Source organism: Orycteropus afer, unplaced genomic scaffold, assembly GCF_000298275.1.
Source record: "Orycteropus afer afer isolate SDZICR_OR568_19922 unplaced genomic scaffold, OryAfe1.0 scaffold00014, whole genome shotgun sequence".
NCBI lineage: Eukaryota > Metazoa > Chordata > Mammalia > Tubulidentata > Orycteropodidae > Orycteropus > Orycteropus afer.
In genome coordinates this window covers 17,268,130-17,284,474 of record NW_006921601.1, presented here as the reverse complement: position 1 = coordinate 17,284,474, position 16,345 = coordinate 17,268,130, and the positions used below count along the sequence as shown (strand labels likewise).

Below are 16,345 nucleotides of genomic sequence, written 5' to 3'. Positions count from 1 at the left end.
ACATTGATTTCTTATAGATCAAATTCCCTTAAGGTGTCCCTTGAAAATGATTTTTCTCTAGTTTGTTTAAGTGCTTTCAAGATACTCTACCAAGACAGGTATTTTCTCATGAACTGTGTATTGATTTACACAGTATTAATACAATCGCCTTCCTTTAAAATCTCTATTTCTTTTCATAGACATTTTAGACATAGGATTTTAAATCAGAGATGTGAATCTTTTTTCCTATCCTTTATTCTTGTTCATTTCAGAATAGTGAATGTCTGAAGTATTATTTCTTTGTTGAAATGCAAACATAAAAATAGAGATGAAAGTCAGGCAAGCCAAACTCTATATAAGAAGTGAATTTACTAACTTTAGCCCTTGTAAAAATGGAAAAGGATGATTTAGTTTACATCCTGCATGTTCATTTCTGTGCCTTTTGTAGATATTCAGGATGTAGCTGTCTGCAAGAATGAGCTGTTCTGTTTGCACCTAAACGGAAAAGTCTCACATCTTTCCCTGTTATCTGTGGAACGCTGTGTGGAACGCCTGTTAAGGAGAGGCCTGTGGAACCTGGCTGCTCGTACTTGCTGTCTTTTCCAAAATTCTGTCATTGCCAGTAGAGTAAGTCGGAGAGCTAACCTAGACATGTTTATCATGAGTTATTAACACCATACCATCTTGCAAGATTGTGTTATAAATTTACTTGTCTTTATTAGTTTTTTTCATGTATGACCTACAGATAAAGCAGTAGTAAGTCCCTAAAGGAAGCGTGACAGAAGTATTTCTAGGGGTGTGTAGGAAAGAGGGCACACTTTCCATTTTTGTTAAAAAATGTCAAATATACCCACAAATTCATTTGAACTTCAGGCTTTGTTTTAAGAAGGATGGTTACACGTATGTGTATGGTTGCTTTTACTAAATTCTTAATTCCTAAAATGGTTCTTTCACCAGCCTGTTAGACTTTCTTAAAGCAACTTTGAGGTTTTATTTTCTGTGTTAGACCTTATTGAATATATTGGCCACTGAATATAGATTTAGTTGCAGACAAAAAGCTATTATACAGGATCCGTAGATATTTACTTGTCCTTTGTTTAGGCAAGAAAAACTTTGACTGTAGATAAATTGGAGCATTTGAAATCTCAGCTGGACCTCTCAAGCTACAGTGATCTAATTTCTCAGCTGGAAGAATTAATCTTAAAATTTGAACCTTTGGATTCAGCTTGCAGCAGTAGAAGAAGTTCCATTTCATCACATGTAGGTATTCTCTGCTTTTAAAAGGATTTTGCTGTAGAGTAAGATTTTCCACTTTAGGTTATACATACCTTCCAAAGCCAAAAACCAAACTCACTGCCATCACTTCATTTCCAGCTAATCACAACTTTATAGGATAAAGTGGAACTGCCCTGTAAAAACCAAAAAAAAAAAAAAAAAACCAAACTTACTGCCATCAAGTCAGTTCCGACTCACAGTGACCCCCATTGGGTTTCCAAGACATAAATCTTTATGGAAGTAGATTGCCCCATCTTCCTTACGCAGAGTGGCTGGTGGGTTTGAACTGCCAACCTTCTGCTTAGCAGTGAAATGCCTTAGGCACTATGCCACCAGAGCCCTATGGGGTCTCAAAAAAAAAAAAAAAACCCAAACTCACTCCATTGAGTCAATTCCAGCTCATAGCTACCCCATTGGGTTTGCAAGGCTGTAAATCTTTTTGAAAGCAGACTACCTCAACTCTTCCTTGGAGCATCTAGTGGGTTTGAACCTTTTGGGTGACAGCTGAGCACTTTAAACACTGAGACACCAGGGCTCCTTTCCTTGCACTAAAGTAGGGCTAAAAACCATCTACACGTGCTCTGACTTACCTACAAATTCTACTTAAAGATATGCTTAGAATGAATCTCATATGTAACTTGAGCACTGCCTGTAAAGGAAAACTTTTCTTTGACTTCTTTGAATTCTTTCTGTTTTCAGGAAAGCTTCAGCATCTTGGACTCTGGTATTTATCGTATCATTAGTAGTAGAAGAGGCAGTCAGTCAGATGAAGACTCTTGTTCCCTTCATAGCCAAACCCTCTCAGAAGATGAGAGACTTAAAGAATTCATCTCCCATCAGGAGGAGGACCAGCCAGAGCAGTGTTGTGGGTCACATGGAAATGAAGGTGATGAACATGTCTTTTGTTGGTTTCTGATGTAAGGCTGTAATTCCATGACTTCTGGTTGTCAGTGTTATCTAGTGTATAGAGTTTTCTACAAAGTGTTAATAATTTTTAGAACTTTATTTGATAGACCTAATATCTGCTCATATATCCTGACCTAATATCTGCTCATCACTAGAAAAGTGGATACATTTGTAATTGTTTTTTCTCCCTCATATTTAGTGTAACAGCGGTAGAGCACTTAATTTTGATCATGAATCAAAATACTCAGAAGGCTAAGAGAGGAGATCTTCATCAAGAGTGTGGAAAGATTTTTATTTTGACTAACCAAATTATTAGGAGCTCTGGTAGCATAGTGGCTAAAGCACTTGACTGCTAACCAGAAGGCTGGCGGTTCAAACCCACCAGCCACTCCTCGGAAGGAAGGTTGGGCAATCCTACTTCCGTAGTGATACTGCCTTGGAAACCCAAGGAGGGGTCGCTATGAGTCGGGGCCGACTCGACGGCACATAACAACAACAACAACAACAACCAAATTATTTTCCATCAGGAATGAAAAATTACTACGGTTTTGGGGGCCATTACCTTCACTTTTCAATGCTCAAGTTTTCCTGTGACTGAACTGTTAAGAAGAGAGTAATAGAGACTCTAAACTTCCTTTATGACTTACGGGGATTCAGGGTTAGTAGGAAAATGAAGGTACCTGCCTAAGTGTTTTCTATGTGGACCATCCCATGCATCTTGTAAACCTGTGTTCTGCTCATTTGTATTTGGGTCAGTTGTGATTTTGGTATTGAATCCTTCAATTCAGTTGGTTTATTCATTTTAGAATTTCTTTAAAAATTAAAAATGCCCACGGGCTTAGGTATTGTTTCTTTTTCACCTGATTCCATTCATTAGACAACGTTTTTCATGTTTCAGTGACATTTGAGGCAGATAAGAATGAAACTTTCCTCCCCTTCGGCATCCCATTATCATTCCGTTCTCCATCTCCTCTCGTGTCTCTTCAAGCTGTCAAGAAAAGGTAAAGCAATTGGTCTTCTCCTTTAATCCCATTTCTGGTTTTACTTCACTTGTCTCAGTAGGATTTTGTGCTGAAAATGAACACATTTTAAATGAGAAAAAGAAATTCTCTAGGTTGTTTTTCTTCCAAGAGCTGTTAACATTTCATTTTAATCTTGGGGAATTCATCTTCCTTCTTTGCTTGAATTACTGGATATTTCAGTTGTTAAAACTGTGTTTTTCCCCCCAGACAGAGCAAAAGTTTAAACATCTTTTTTTCTTCATCTTTGATGGAAATAGTTTCCATATGTCATTAGTCATTTCTTGATCCTTTCTCAGTTTGGACTCAAAATGAAAGATTTTTTTTGAACTCTAGTTACTCTGTGGGACCAGGATTGGCATTTGAGTTTGAAAAAGAAGGCTTTGCGCTACTACTTAACTGATTATTTGAGTCTTACTGGATACAGATATTACTTGTTAAGAAGGGTATATAGAGTGACTAGTAAGCAGCTGAGTTTTTATGAAAAAAATTCTTTGTTATTCTCTGGCCAGGAAGGAGCAGATGATCACATGACTGACTTTGCTTAAATTGACAGAAACATTACCAACACAACTGTCGTTAATGGACTTTTCTTTAGCACTGAATCATTGGTTTCTCGGGACAGTTTAGGAAATGAAGTGAATCATTGTATTGTGAATTATACATGAGCCTTATATTTTTTGTATATTTATGTAAAATGTGTATGTAATTAAGGAAGTTGTTATAAACAGAATCTTTCTTTTTTAAAGTCCAAGTTGCCTTCCTGGGACTAGTAGGAGCCTAGAGAAGTCAGATAATTAAATTTTTAGTCTTGGCAGAATTGAGATATTTTTCATGTTATGTTTTTGGTATTTGACTTCCAGTGTTTCTAGCTTTGTGCGTAAAACTACTGAAAAGATTGGTACCCTTCACACGAGCCCTGATCTGAAAGTGAGACCAGAAGCCAGGGATGATGAACAATCGTGTGAAGAGGATGTGAGTCCAGTCATCTGCCAAAAGGTGGAAGACACGGAGTAAGCTCTTGCCTATAAATCTGTGTTAATTCTAGGGGAGCCAAGTATCAATTTGAAGAAACCCATAGACTATGTCCTGTTGGAGAAGGTGCGTGTATGATCCTGTTAATTGTAGATTGTTTGCACAGCTTATAACAATTGTGAATCCCACAAAATGTTGGAAAATTACTTCAACCCACAGAAAATCTATTGAGAGAGTTTTATCTAGCATCTCTCTCATCTTTGCCTTGCACAACTCCTCCCATTCCCACTCTTTAAACTTCTGGATGTCAGGGAAGGGGTATTAGATTAAGAGTACAGTGACCAAAGATCTGGCCTTGTCCTGGCTCTGCTTCTGACTAGCTTGTCACTTTGGGTATTTTACTAATGTTCTCTGACCTATAAGATAAGAGCATTGGCCTTACTGCCTGGTCATGTCCTTTGCAATGATATGCTGATGGTATAGTCCTTATGCAATAGGGTTATAGCAAAGTCCTTAGCCTGGCACAATGTGAAGTGTTGTGTTCATCTGGTTTCCACCTTATCTCACAGCGTGCAATAGAAACAGACAAGCTCAGTACTCATCTAGAAATTAGAAAAGAGTTTCACACACTCAGAGTACCTGAACAGTCAGAGGAAATAAAAACTGTGTCATCCTCAGAATAACTTAGGAAATCTACCATTTTTCAAGGAAAAAAAACCCATGAATTTATTATTGCAACATTTAAGGCAGCCTCAGTTGGACCTTAACCCATCTTTCCAGCCTCATTTCTGACCCCATCCTTCTAGGCACTCTCAGTTCTAGGCCTGTGAGGAAACTAAGTGTGTAGTCTGAAACCTCACTACCTTTCTTCATTCTGCTTCTTCTGTTGGGAGTGTTCTTCCACCACTTTCTCCTAACACAAATACTACTCCTCAGGCAGGCTTCCCTTGACCGCCTTGTCAGAATAGTTATTCTTTTTCTGTGCTTCCATAGTACAGTGCTTGTGCTGCTCTTTAACACTCATTTTATTTTCTTTGTATTATGGCTAGTTGTTTGCATGTGTTTCTGACTTGAGCTGACTGTGACTTGAGCTTACTTTTCTTCGCTCCATCGACCATTTTTTATACTCATCTGCCTGTCTTTGTACGTTAAGTACAGTACCTACCACTTAGTAAATGCTTAAAATATTTGTCTAAGAAAGTGCTGATATTTTCTAAGTCTCTTGTAAATATTATTTTTCTTTTTCATAATATTCTAGGGTAGAAAAAGATATAACTAGTCAATCTCCTAAAGAAGACTGGTTCCAAGAGCTCAAAGTAGCAACCACGGAAGCAATGTGAGTATGAATGAGAAAGTTTCATACTGAATGGGAATGACTTTCTGAGATCATCACTAGTGATCTGGAGACAGTCTGGGCAGAGGTCTTCTAAACTGAAATTGAAATTCAAGAATTAGTGAAATACTACAAAGTTAGTGTTCTTGGTACTGTCATTTTGCTGCAATGGTTGTTATTTAAAGATATATATTCCGGGTAAGTATATTGTATGGATTAGGTTTATTTAGCATGAAATAATTTGTTTAAGAAAAACACATAAAACATAAATTTCATATTTATCTGTCTTATATAGGACCATGCTACAGGACCCACTGGTTTTATTTGAACCCAGGTCTCTGCGAGTGGTTTTACAGGAGTGGCTTTTACAGTTAGAAAAAACATTTGGCATGAAGGACTGTTCAAGCATTTCAGATATCAGCAACTCATCTGTGAAAGCCAACCAGGATGTGCTATTACTTGATGAATCAGAAAAGGGAACATTAAATGATGATAGTGAAAAAGAGAAAAGGGACTCTTTAGACAATGAAGAAACTATTGTTCAAACAGCATGTGAATCTGTAAGTAGTCTGAGGGAGTCCTCAGATGACCTTTTTCGAGTATGTTCTCCATGCATCATAGCAAATGGCCTTCAGAAGGACCTGGCTGAATTGGCAACGTTGTGTTTGGAGTTGACTGTATTGAACTCTAAGATCGAATGTACAAACAGGCACACGGACCACACGTTACAACAGTATTCTCCTGAAATTCTGGCTTGTCAGTTCCTAAAGAAATACTTTTTTCTCCTGGACTTGAAAAGAGCAAAGGAAAGTATCAAGCTTAGTTACACTAACGGCCCTTGTGTTTGGGATACTTTCATTGAAGGATTGAAAGGTAATAATCATACTGTCTTACCAAGGGTAAAATTGGCAGTAGCATCTTGAATTTTGGGGGGTTTAAAAAAAATTTAAGAAGGAAATCACCTCTGTTCTAGCCAATGCTTCATTCTAATTCCCAATTTAATTTTTAATAGTTTTTTCATTGATTTCATTTGTAACTGTATCATAAGAAGTTAATTTTATTTCTCTCACAGTCACTTTCAGAAAATGATATGATAATGTATGTAATTATTTAGATATAATCAAAGTTTATTTTTTGCTCATATAACAGTAGGGCAAGTGTTCCAGGTCAGCAGGCAGCTCTTTTCCATGTGGCAATTCAGGATTCCATGTGCCTTCCATTTTTTTTGAACTTCATCATTTCTCAGGCTTATTGTTAAGGTTGGGTTGCTATGTCCAGCAGAAAGAGCATATAAGGAGCAAACATGCTGTCTCATAGATCAAGCCTTCATATTCCATTGGTTGAAATTCTACCACATGGTCATTCCTAATTGCAGAGGAGCTGGGAAATTCATCCTGTCCAGACATCCACGAGGAAGAGAACAGATATTGGTAAAGAGTTCATGGGTAAAGAGTCTGTCTCTAAGATTTTGGTGGACAGCCAGTAGTCTCTACCTCAGACTTGACTGAAGGTCACAATGTTTATTATCCTGATCTAGAAACCAGCTCTCATAACCCAAAGATCGTCCATGCCCTTTCTACTGCATAGTCCCTTGTTTTAGAAGAGGTGAATCTTCTTAATTCAAAATCCTCTTGAGTGACAGATAATGTGTTTTGAATAACTGATTTAGACTTTGTGTGTGTGTGTGTGTGTGTGTGTGTGATTTGGGTGAAAATTTACAGAGCAAATTTACTTTCCATACAGCAGTTCACATACACTTTGTCTCATGACATTGACTACAATTTAACCCAATGCAACAGCTCCCCTCCCACTTCCTCCTGGTAGTTACTTCTTCCCTGTGTCCATCTCTCCATGCACTCCTGCCCCCTGGACTGTCTCCCTGGGCATAAACAGCCCTTCTTTCTTTCGTGATTGTTCTCTCCAAGGAATGTATCTACCTCAGGTAAATGTTCAACTCATATGCCTGTCTTTTGTTTGGCTGGAAGCCACAGGTGTGGATTCAATTCAGACCTGAAGGGCAGCTAGGGGCCATAGTCTCAGTGGTTCCACCAGGCTCTATCAGACCAGCAAACCTGGTCCCCCTTATTTTTTTGTTTTTTGCCACAAATGATTTTGAGCTTTGCTCTACATTGTTCTCCCTCTCTATATACAGGACTGATTTAGACTTTTAAAATACTTGTTATTCATGACCAGAGTAAACAGAATGGGATGTGTTTTTATATTATCTGACTTTCAGATTTTTAAATTTAAGGAAACATGGATATGCAGTTTATGTATGATTAATATGTATCTTACATATTATCTGTTTATAGTGCTGCTTAAATTCACATTTAAGCAATTGAAAGCATAGAATGATTTCATTTTCTCATTCTGAGTTTATGTGAAATCAGAAAGAAGTTATTCCTCTTACAGGCTCAAATGTTTACTATTACTATTCACTGGAAATTTGTTGTATCTGTCTCTACTATGTGCTCAAACCCAGCTCTAACAGGAGATAGCAAAGAAAAGTCTCCATCAACTAAAGTGATTGTTGTTAGCTTATTTGATGGGCCGTTTGATGTGATGTAACTGCTTGGTTGAATAGATGGATACAGTAGGCTTTGGTTCCTAGCTCAGCTCCACCCAATCATAAAGCTTTCCCTCACTTTTCCAGCTGTAAATGGTGGTCTCCTCTTTTGATTCTTTTCAGTATTCATCACCTGACACAGTCAAATGGGAGCCAGTGAGACCGATTGGGGAAAATATGACTTTTAAAAATTAAGTATATCCAAAATTAAGGATTAGCTCTTTAAAGATGGTCTGTTGAACAGCCTGCACTTTTTCTAATGATGTAATTATGAAAAACAGCTTTTGTGACTGTTCTTAGATACTTGCCTTCAGAGCCAATTGAGAACTTCTTGAAAACATGAATTTTGTTACTTTAAGTGTTTTTTTACTATAAACAGTTTTAAGTAGATTATCACTCACCAGACTTGAATTCAAATAACTTATATTTTTCCTCAAAAGATGATGATTTTCCATGACTGACATTTTAAAAAGTGGATCAGGTATTTTAAATTTATTATATTCCATGAGATGGGATAGGGGTAATGGCTCTAGAAAAAACTGAGCAATTAGAAATGGATGGCAGATACATACATGGCTTCCCCAGATGCTTAAGTGTTTCAGTTATCTGTTTCTTTGTCCTGTTTAAAAACTTTTAAAGTGCTTTGCCTCACAGTTTGATTTTAAAGTCCTTAAAGGTAGAAATTGCATCTTGATCTTTTTTGTCTCTCATGCTTTGGTTGGGTGCTCTGGTGGTGTATAGTGCCTAAGGCACTTGACTGCTAACCAGAAGGTTGGTAGTTCAAACCCACCAGCCACTGCTGGGAAGGAAGATTGGGCAATCTACTTCCGTAGTGATACTGCCTCAGAAACCCAAAGAGGAGTTGCTATGAGTCGGAGATGACTTGATGGCACATAACAACAACAACATACTTTGGTCATGTTATCAGGATGGGAACCAGTCCCTGGAGAAGGACATCATGTTTGGTAAAGTAGAAAGAAGGTCAGTGAAAAAGGGGAGACCTTCAACAAGATGGATTGACACAGTGGCTACAACAGTGGGCTCACAGAGTTTGTGAGGATTGTGCAGAACCAGGCAGCATTTCATTCTTTTGTACATAGGGTCTCTATGAGTCAAAAGGACTCAATGGCACCTACCAGCAACAGCATGCTTTTAGTATACTTTAGACCTTGCACACACTAGGTGCATGACTAATGATTGTTGAATGAATGTACTACTGAATATTTACAGCTAAGAGATGAAGGAAAAAGAAAGTGCTTTATCTTTCAGAACTGGCAAGTTCCAATCCCACATATGTGGCAATGGAAGAAGGAGATCTACCAACGAGATTAAAGTTACTAGATGACTCAGTCCCTTTTGATAGTCCTTTGTTGATTGCCTGTGCTACTCGGTAGGTTGTCGTGTTGTTTATATGAACTAAAGCGCATTTATTTCTTTTATCTTAGTCTTTAAATTTTTACTCATGTATCTGTTAGGCAGCTTCTTGTTTCCTTGTTAGTGTATTGATTTTCATTTCTAAAAAGTAGTGTAAACAAGTTATATCATCTTACTGCAATGAGAGACGAAAGTGTTTTGTTTTTAAATGCAGGTTATATGAGAAGTTTGGGGAATCTGCCCTTCAATCTTTAATCAGATTTTACCCATCCATTTTGCCTTCGGATATCATGCAACTTTGTCGTAATCATCCTGCTCAATTTTTGGCCTATTTAGACAGTCTGGTGAAATCAAGGCCTGAAGATCAAAGGTGAAAAAGACAGCATGTTTGCAGGCTCTTCCCTCTCACTGGCTAGGACATTATCTCCCTTTTATAAGCAATTTTAACATTTTTTTTACTGGTAGCTCTCACAGAGTTGGGGCATTTTGGCAATCTCATACTATTCTTCCAGTCTCAATGCACACCATGAACACACACATACCACACTTCCTTCCCTCCTGCCTCCTGAAGGATTCTCAGACCATCAGTGTAAAATTAAACCCCTGCCTCACAGCCTAGGCTAACACAGAGAAGCATGTTTGTTTCTCTGTGCCAGTGAGTAGGGCTTTACTTCTACCTTTTTATTGATGATATCCCAGCTTTTTTTTTTTAATTTTTATTGTGATTTGAGTGAAAGTTTACAGAGCAAATTCACTTTCATATAGCAGCTCACATATACTTTGTCTCATGACATTGACGGCAATTTCAATCCACAGTGCAACAGCTCCCCCCTCACTTCTTCCCCATAGTTACTCTTTCCTGTGTCCTTCCCTCCCACACATTCTTGCCCCTCAAACAGTCTCCCTATGCATACACAGCCCTTCTATTCCTCCAAGGAGTATATCTAGCTAATGTAAGTGTTCAGCTCATATGTCTGTCTTTTGTTTGGCTGGAAGCCACAGGAGTGGGTTCAGTTTCAGACCTGAAAGGCAGCCAGGGACCATAGTCTCAGTGGTTCCGTCAGGCTCTTATCAGACCAGCAAACCTGGTCCCTTTTTTCAAAAAAGTTTTTAATGATCTTGAGTTTTGTTTCACATTGTTCTCCCACTCTACCCAGGATCTCCTACATAGATCCCCCGCTGAGTGGTTGGCAGTGGTAGCCAGACACTATCTAGTTCTTCTGGTCTCTTAGTCGTATAGGCTGAGGATTGTGTGGTGTACCAGTCACTTGGACTAATTGTCTCCATGTGTGTTTTGTTTTCTTCATTGTTCTTTGCTCTGGACGAGGAGAGACCCATTGTTGCATCTAGATGGCGGCTTGAAAGCTTTTAAGATCCTAGTCACTACTCACCAAAGTAGGATGTGGAACAATGTTTTTGTGCATATGTTATGCCAATTGAGCTTGATGTCTCCTGCGACTGTGGTCCCGAGCCCACAGACATAACTTCTTGCTCCCTCTGGGTAGCTGTCTATGGCCAAGAAGTGACTAACAGTCCTGTCCCTTGTTAGCTCTACTATATACCTGGGAATTCTTACAGAACATACCAATACACCTGTAGAAATATTGTCTGCCAGCCCTATACATGGTCATGGGAACTCTTCCCCCTGCATAGACATACCTACAAGTTCAGCCTGTCCACCCATCTATCCACCCATAGATCAATGTTTGCCATCACTGACAACACAGTACTGTAGGTGCAAAAGGGTTCATCTTTGTTGTGTGTACCTCCCATGCACTGCTCTATGTCTTCCTCTTCCTCAGTGCACCGTGTTGATCACTCACATTTGGTACATTGCCCTTCCCTTCACCCAAATCAATAGTTGTCTGTACCTATGTAACAGTGTTCTCTCCCCTCCCCTCCTACCGCTGGTAACAAACAAAATTTCCTTCCATAGATAAACCTTTCCTTGACTTTTTATAATAACAGACTAATACAGTATTTGTCCTCACGTGATTGACTTATTTCACTCAGCATAATGTCCTCCAAGTTTATCCACGTTATGCAGTATTTTGCAGATTCTCCATTATTCTTTGGAGTTGCATAGTATTCCATTGTCTGTATGTACCATAGTTTGGCTATCCATTCTTCTGTTGATGGGCACCTAAGTTGTTTCCATCTTTTTGCTATTGTAGATAGTGCTGCAATGAACATGGATATCCCAGCTTTTTGTAGGTGGATCTCAGTTCTAATTCTTCACCTCTTTTGAGGCTGAGGCCTCATTTTCTGTCTCCACATGGCCATGAACACCTGTGCCCCTTGGTTATTGAAACTGGCAACTTCCCACTATCTGTTTCTTTCGCTAATGTTTCATATTTGCCGCACTGGTTCTAGTCCTCCATGCCATCTTCCCCCCACCCCACCTCCTTTTTTTTTTTCTTTAACTTCTTTGGCACTTTCCTTGTTGTCTTGGAGCACACTATGCTTTTAAGTGACTATTCTATTTTCACTAGGATTTCTAGACATTTTGTACCGGAGGGGTTTTCTAGCTATTGCATCCACTGTATTGATCCTACAATTAAATTTTCTTTACATAACCACACTTTATGTTTCCTTTCTCACATGAAGATTGGTGATTTTTCTCCCCATCTTTCTTTCAGGCTATCTTTCCTTGAGTCCCTCCTACAACCAGAATCTTTAAGATTGCATTGGCTGCAGTTGGCAGTGTCCCATGATGCTCCACCAAGCACAAGCACTACAGATGATGAAGGATACCCCAGGTATAGCAGATTCTTTTCTAAGCTCCCACATTTCTTGGGAGTGGAAATGGTTTGTTCACAGGTAATATTCTGGGCTTACATTCAAAAACTGTCATGGAGGAGACTGACCCAAGTCATGGTAGTAGTGAGATTGAATTTACATCTTAGTGGATTTTGGTTACAGATCTTTTGAAAATCTGATGATTCCATGCAGAAAAATGCACATTTTTTGAAAACTTAGCATGTGATTTGAGAGACTTAAACTGGACCCCTAAAGCTCTTCCATGGACCCACAGTAAGAACCCCTGATGAGTAGACTTGGGTTAAGCTCCACTGCCATTGAGTCAGATGTGACTCATAGTGACCCCTCCTTGGCTTTCCAAGGCAGTATCACTATGAAGGTAGATTGCCCAACCTTCCTTCCAAGGAGCGGCCAGTGGGTTTGAATTGTCAGCCATCTGGTTAGCAGTCGAATGCCTTAGGCACTATGCTACCAGAGCTCCTAGACTTGGGTTAGATGGAAGAAATACTGTGTGTGTGTGTGCATGCTCATATGTGGTTTCTCCTTATGCCAAGATATTTATGAGCATAACCTTCTGATTAGGATTTAAAAAAAAAAAAAAATGGAATTCACAAAAAATGCACCCTGGTACTTAAATGTATCAGAAATATTCCCTTTGTTTTCTCCAGGACAAACTTTTTAAAAGCCCCAAATTCCTCTCTTACATGCCTGGACAAAAGGTCTGGAAGTGTACAATGGCTGTCTGGAATTTGATTACCTAAAATCTCTAATTTTAAAAATGAACAGGTTTTTGTTGCAGGAGAAATAAACATTTTTCATTTTTTTTAAAGCTAAGTAGAAATGTTTAAAAAATATAATAATAGTGAAGCAAATATAATTAAAAACTATATTCTTACCTATTAGAGGACTAGTAAGCACTTTTTAGAGTTTATTTCCCATCTTATTTACTAATATTTTTTTCCTTTAACAGGCCCCATTCACATTTACTTTCCTGGGGTTATAGTCAGCTGATCCTTCATCTAATTAAACTTCCTGCAGATTTTGCAACCAAAGAAAAAATGACTGACATCTGTAGGTCTCATGGGTGAGTGAGAATTTTCTTAGAAGCTGGGATGAAGAACAGAATCATTTCAGTTAATAACTTTTTAGCTAAAGGCCTGAATTGATATGTTTTATGATTTCTGAATTCTCTTTGCTCCATAAAAGTACAAGTACCTTTTTGTTTGAAATAGGAAACATTTATTTTCTGTTAAATTTTGTGTATAATTTTGTTTTATATAGGAGAGATTGACCCTTGGCCTCCAGCCTAGTTGCTTACCCATTTTTAGCCATGTAGATGGTATTTAAGTACCAGATTATGTGATACTAGTGAAAATTGATACAAGGTTTCTGAGAAGGGAATGGATTCAGTAGAATCACTGGTGAAGGCCTTAGGGAGGAGGTGAGATCATGGAATAAACCCAGAAGGTTGTGTAGGATTTGGATTTGTAAAGGAGTCAGGAGGGAAAGCAGTCCAGGTGAGAGAAACAGCAAGAAGCAATGGCAGGAAAAACTGATACTGCTTGTAATCTGTACCACATATTAGTCAGTTATTTACTACCTGGTGATGTTATTTCAGCACTCCACCTGGATTGTAGTCTTTGGAGATAGGGATCTGTATCTTCTCTTTCTCTCCTAGTGCCTGATTTGTGCAGTGGTAGGCATGTGATACATGTTTGTTCATTGAGACCTGGGTGACTGAAGCCACTGCTCCTTTTGGATAATGAGGGGTGAGACTGTCCAGGTGATGGGTGACAAGATCAAGCAGGACCTTGAAGGTTTTATCCTTGAGTGGTGGAAACAGTTAATGCACTTAGCTGCTAGCCAAAAGGTTGGTGGTTTGAGTCCACCTAGGTATACCTCAGAAGAAAGGCCTGGCAGTCTACTTCTGAAAACTCAGCCATTGAAAACACATGGGCTCTCCATGATTTGGAGTTGATTCAGTGACAACTGATCTGGTCAGAGACCCTTTCAGTAAGAAAATGACATGATCCAAGTGGTGCTTGCTGAGATCATTTCTCATTTCACATATCAGAAGGACTGGAGACAGGAAGTCTAGCTAGGGAGCTGTTGCCGTAATTCAGGTTGAGTGAATGGGTGATTAGGAGGGCAGCAGAAGGAGCAGATCCAAAGAACATTTCAAAGAGAGAAGCAGTAGGACTTACTCTGATACTGGATGTGGCAAACGAAGGAGAGGGGAGAGTCAAGCAGAACTTCCAAGGTTTGCATAAAATTTAGAGAAGAAATATGCCAATTTGGTGTTGAATCTTAAAAGTTGAAAAAGACATTAGTTTAAATGTTTATGCTTGGTGTTTGACCTCAAATGTCTGTATTTATTAATAGCTTTTGTTTTTTTCTTCAAATTTAGATGATGGCTGTCGAATAGAACTTTCTGTGATAGTGGAAATGTTCTGCTGTGCTGTCCAGTGTAATAGGCACTAGCCACATATGGCCATTGAGTACATGAAATAGGGATAGTTCAACTGAAAAACTGACTTTTTAATTTTATTTACTTTTATTAATTTAAATTTAAACTTAAATAAGCACCTGTGGCTAGTGGATACTGTATTTGGACAGCACAGCTTTAGGTGAATTCACCACCTTTTATCCCTTTCTTCAACTTTGATCTCTTTCAAGTTTCTGGCCTGGATATCTGACTCTCTGTTTGGAGCTGGAGAGAAGAAGAGAGGGCTTCACTAACATTGTGCATCTGAATGACATGAGTCTGATGGAAGGGAACAATGGTATGCAAACCCCAGTTGGTTACTTTTGGTAGTAGTATTTAGAAACCATTTAGATTTTTCAATAAAGAAATAACGATGAACATTTCAATGATCGTGTGTATAATTCTAGCTAGCTGCCAAGTGGTGGAGTTTTTATTTTTGTTGTTGTTAGTTGCTGTTGAGTTAATCTGACTCATGGTGCTTCATGTGTGTAGAGTAGAACTGCTCCTTAGGGTTTGTACCACTTGACATATTATGAAATCATAATTAGGAATAAAACTACAGACAACTTTTCTGTTTAATGATTGACTAGTGTGTATTGGACAATATACCAGGTACTTCCCATATACTGTTTTAAATGAGATAACAAACCTTTGGGAGAGTTACTCTCAGTCCTGTTTTACAGATGTTACAATCAAGGCCTAAAACTGAAACCAAACTCAATGCTGTCAAGTCGATCCTGACTCATAGCAACCCCTCCTTGGATTTCCAAGGTGGTATCACTACAGAAGTAGATTGCCCAATCTTCCTTCCGAGGAGTGGCTGGTGGTTTTGAACCTCCAGCCTTCTGGTTGCAGTGAAATGCCTTAGGCACTGTGCCACCAGAGCTCCTAATTAAGGCCTAGAAGAGAGAATTTGCCCAAGTTCAATATCTAGTGAGAGCTGGAGCTGATGATGTTCAGACCCAGGTCTGACCATGTCCAAAGCCTGCATTCAGGTTGTTTTCCCTGTGTTATATTCTTTTCAGACAGAATGAAGTATTAGAGATAGTTATGATGAACTTAAATGGAGTCGTGATGGAACCCTCTTACCTTTATAGGTGTTTAGATATACTCTTTTTGTTTTTTAAATCAGACCAACACAGGTAAAATGGCAGTCAGAACACCAGAACTTTGACACAACATCAAAAGTCTGAGACTCTGTCTGTATTCAGATAGATGGTCTTGTTCTGTTTTATTCATTGCAGTACAGAGATGCTAACAGCTTGCCATCAAGGTCCTTCACCCAACAGTGTGATCTACAGCCTTTTTCAGCTGTGTAGGCCTGGGAGAGGGAAAGTGAGAGGTAGAACAAGGAAGCCACTTGACTGGCAAGGTTGGCTATAGCAATAATTGCTGAGATCACCTTTATTTCTGAAATGAAACAAGAGGGCCTGGTAGTTTTGTAGGAGTAGAATTATAGATATGCATGTGCTTCTGAAAAATAACTAGAAAAGTTAACATGTACATGGTTTAAGTTACAACTTCGAATATGTTTGTTATAGGAAAAACTGAAAATTCAGGGAAGAATAAAGGAATAAATATCACCTAAAATCCTCTCCATTCAGATAAAAGTACTCCTATTATTTTGTTAGCATTATAATAATATTGTTGTTGTTGTTATGTGCCGTCGAGTC

At 38.6% G+C, this 16,345-nt stretch overlaps 1 protein-coding gene across 1 annotated transcript in view; it reads left to right on the top strand.

Moving 5' to 3' along the window:
- The window catches only part of HPS5 (HPS5 biogenesis of lysosomal organelles complex 2 subunit 2), a 65,052-nt gene that overhangs the window by 33,991 nt on the left and 14,716 nt on the right, over window positions 1-16,345 (top strand). Inside the window, exons 9-20 of the mRNA XM_042782694.1 lie at window positions 428-606; window positions 1,081-1,239; window positions 1,954-2,140; window positions 3,059-3,161; window positions 4,043-4,192; window positions 5,413-5,490; window positions 5,783-6,360; window positions 9,323-9,443; window positions 9,642-9,797; window positions 12,067-12,186; window positions 13,158-13,271; window positions 14,864-14,970. Of these exons, the coding sequence (XP_042638628.1) occupies window positions 428-606; window positions 1,081-1,239; window positions 1,954-2,140; window positions 3,059-3,161; window positions 4,043-4,192; window positions 5,413-5,490; window positions 5,783-6,360; window positions 9,323-9,443; window positions 9,642-9,797; window positions 12,067-12,186; window positions 13,158-13,271; window positions 14,864-14,970 (2,052 nt within the window). The remainder of the gene's footprint in view (window positions 1-427; window positions 607-1,080; window positions 1,240-1,953; window positions 2,141-3,058; window positions 3,162-4,042; window positions 4,193-5,412; window positions 5,491-5,782; window positions 6,361-9,322; window positions 9,444-9,641; window positions 9,798-12,066; window positions 12,187-13,157; window positions 13,272-14,863; window positions 14,971-16,345) is intronic.